This window comes from Galeopterus variegatus, unplaced genomic scaffold (genome assembly GCF_000696425.1).
Source record: "Galeopterus variegatus unplaced genomic scaffold, G_variegatus-3.0.2 Scaffold10314, whole genome shotgun sequence".
In the NCBI taxonomy this organism is placed as follows: Eukaryota; Metazoa; Chordata; class Mammalia; order Dermoptera; family Cynocephalidae; genus Galeopterus; species Galeopterus variegatus.
In genome coordinates, this window is record NW_007736425.1 from 55,768 (window position 1) to 57,915 (window position 2,148).

The 2,148-nt window shown below is 52.0% G+C and overlaps 1 protein-coding gene across 1 annotated transcript in view; it reads right to left on the minus strand.

Moving 5' to 3' along the window:
- Positions 1–381, minus strand: part of PRPSAP1 (phosphoribosyl pyrophosphate synthetase-associated protein 1) — a 33,748-nt gene extending 33,367 nt beyond the window's left edge. Inside the window, exon 1 of the mRNA XM_008594183.1 lies at positions 35–381. Within this exon, the coding sequence (XP_008592405.1) occupies positions 35–204 (170 nt within the window). The 5' untranslated portion in view covers positions 205–381. The remainder of the gene's footprint in view (positions 1–34) is intronic.
- Positions 382–2,148: the final 1,767 nt, after the last annotated feature.

Genomic DNA, 2,148 nt, shown 5'->3' on the forward strand with positions numbered 1-2,148 from the left:
CCCTCGGCCCGGGCCTCCCGCCGCCCGCGCTTACTCGGTGATGCGCTTGGCCAGCTCCGTGCAGGCGGCCGTGGAGTTGGCCGAGAAGACTCGGTAGCCGGTGCGAGCGGCGTTCATGGCCGGCCGGGCGGCGGGGCGGGCTCGCGGGCCGCGGAAGGTCGAGGACACGGACAGCGGCGGCAGCAGCAGCAGCTTCTTGGGCATCGTCCGGCCCGAGGCGCGGTTACAGCCGGCCCCGCGCGGGGCCGCACCGGGAGCGGTTCCGACCGAGGCGGCCGCGAGGCCCGGGGGTCCGGTTGTGGAAGGCGCTGAGAAGGCCGGTGCAGGAGGGGAGAGGCCCGAGCCCCCCGCTACCAAACGCCACCAAGGGCTCCCGAGGAGCCCACGCTCGCAGCAACCAGTGCCGCGGCCACCTCAGGGCGAGAAGCGAGGCCGCCGCCCCCTCCGGGAATCGAGGGGCGCCGGCTAGAGCGCCTGCAGGGCCGCCATATCGGATGAGGGCAGGGAGGTGGGAGACTCTTTAAAAGCCTGATCTTCCGAGGGACGCAACACGGCTTTGCTCCGCCTCTTGCTTTGGCCGCTCGCTCAGGAGTTCTCTTTGCTCTCACATTCTTGAGCGGGGCAGCCTGACTTGGTAGTGGCTCGGCCGTTTCCAACTTTTCTGCCAGGACCCAAAATGTCGGGCTCTCAGGAGGTAGACGATCTAGCTCTGCACCTCTATGATAACAGAGCGCCTGCGCCCTCCGAGGCGCGTGTGCACAGATGGGATTTATTTGAAAAGTGGAGGGCGGAGTTGTTTGCAGCTTGTTCCCTGCAGTACCAAAATGCCCAGAGCTGCTGCTTGTTTAAGTTAGTTAGAGCGCGGTGTTGTAACCCCAAGGTCAAGGTTCGGATACCCATACAGGCCAGCTGCCACCAAAAAAAAAAAAAAAAAAAAAGAGAGAGATAAAATGCTCCAAAGATGGTCTTTGATACTCTTGAGCCTGGTCTTTCAGGCTTTCCCCAAACTCCACCCTTGTATCTGCCTGTAAGGTGTGGTTCACCCAAACGTGTCAAAGGCACTCCTACAACAAATTTAAAGATCTCAATAGGTTATTGCAAGTCTAGAATCGGGCAATAAGTCTTTCCAAAAAAATAGTGTTCCAGTGAGCTGAGCAGAGGAGGTTGGCTTCATAGACAGAAAAAAGGCTGAAAAAGCAGAAACAAAAAGCCGATTAGTTATTTCAGTTACTTTTCCTTGTAAGGTAGGAACCAGGAGACAGCACAATGAAAAAATAACTGGTTACTTCAGGCTATCCTTTTTGTGTAAGGATTAAAGCAGAGGGAACTTCATTATCGTATTTATTGAAGATTTATACTGTTCGGGAAATTGGTCTTAAGGTAAGACCACCACCTAAATAATGTGAAACTTAACAGGGGTGACTCTGTTTTGGTTTTCAGCCAGGTCTGTTGGGGTCTAGTGCAGGAACTTAGTCCAAAACAATGGCCTCCTATAATTTTATTTAACACGTTCCTCAAAGACTCATTTGCATAGCATCTGCTCCACAAAGTCTGGGAGACCTCAGCTATGGTAAGCCGCCCCACCGGCTGGACTGTACCAAATGTATTTTTTTAAATTTTAATTTAATTTAATTTTATTATTATTATTTTTTTAAAGATGACTGGTAAGGGGATCTTAACCCTTGACTTGGTGTTGTCAGCACCACGCTCATCCAGTGAGCTAACCGGCCATCCCTATATGGGATCCGAACCTGTGGCCTTGGTGTTATCAGCACCACACTCTCCCAAGTGAGCCATGGGCCGGCCCTGGACTGTACCAAACGTAGATGCTTGTATTTTTATTTACAGAACATCTGTCTTCCCAACTATGATGTAAGCTCTATAGGGCAAGATCATGTATTCCTTAGTGCTTTGTATTTCCCAGTATGTAGGGCAATATTATGGGTTCCAGAGGCACATAATCAGTACTTGTTGAATAAGGGCCCAGAAAGTAAAGGGCAGGCAAGCATTTGAGTTGCTAGTTATCAGCTGCCCAGGATTGGGAAGGGAGAGGGTGCAGGTGCCTCTCACATTTCCAGTACCATCTTCTGAGAGTGTCCTTTAGGGTGATAAAAAGATGGTATGAGTTCAAGCAGGGTGTCCAAAACT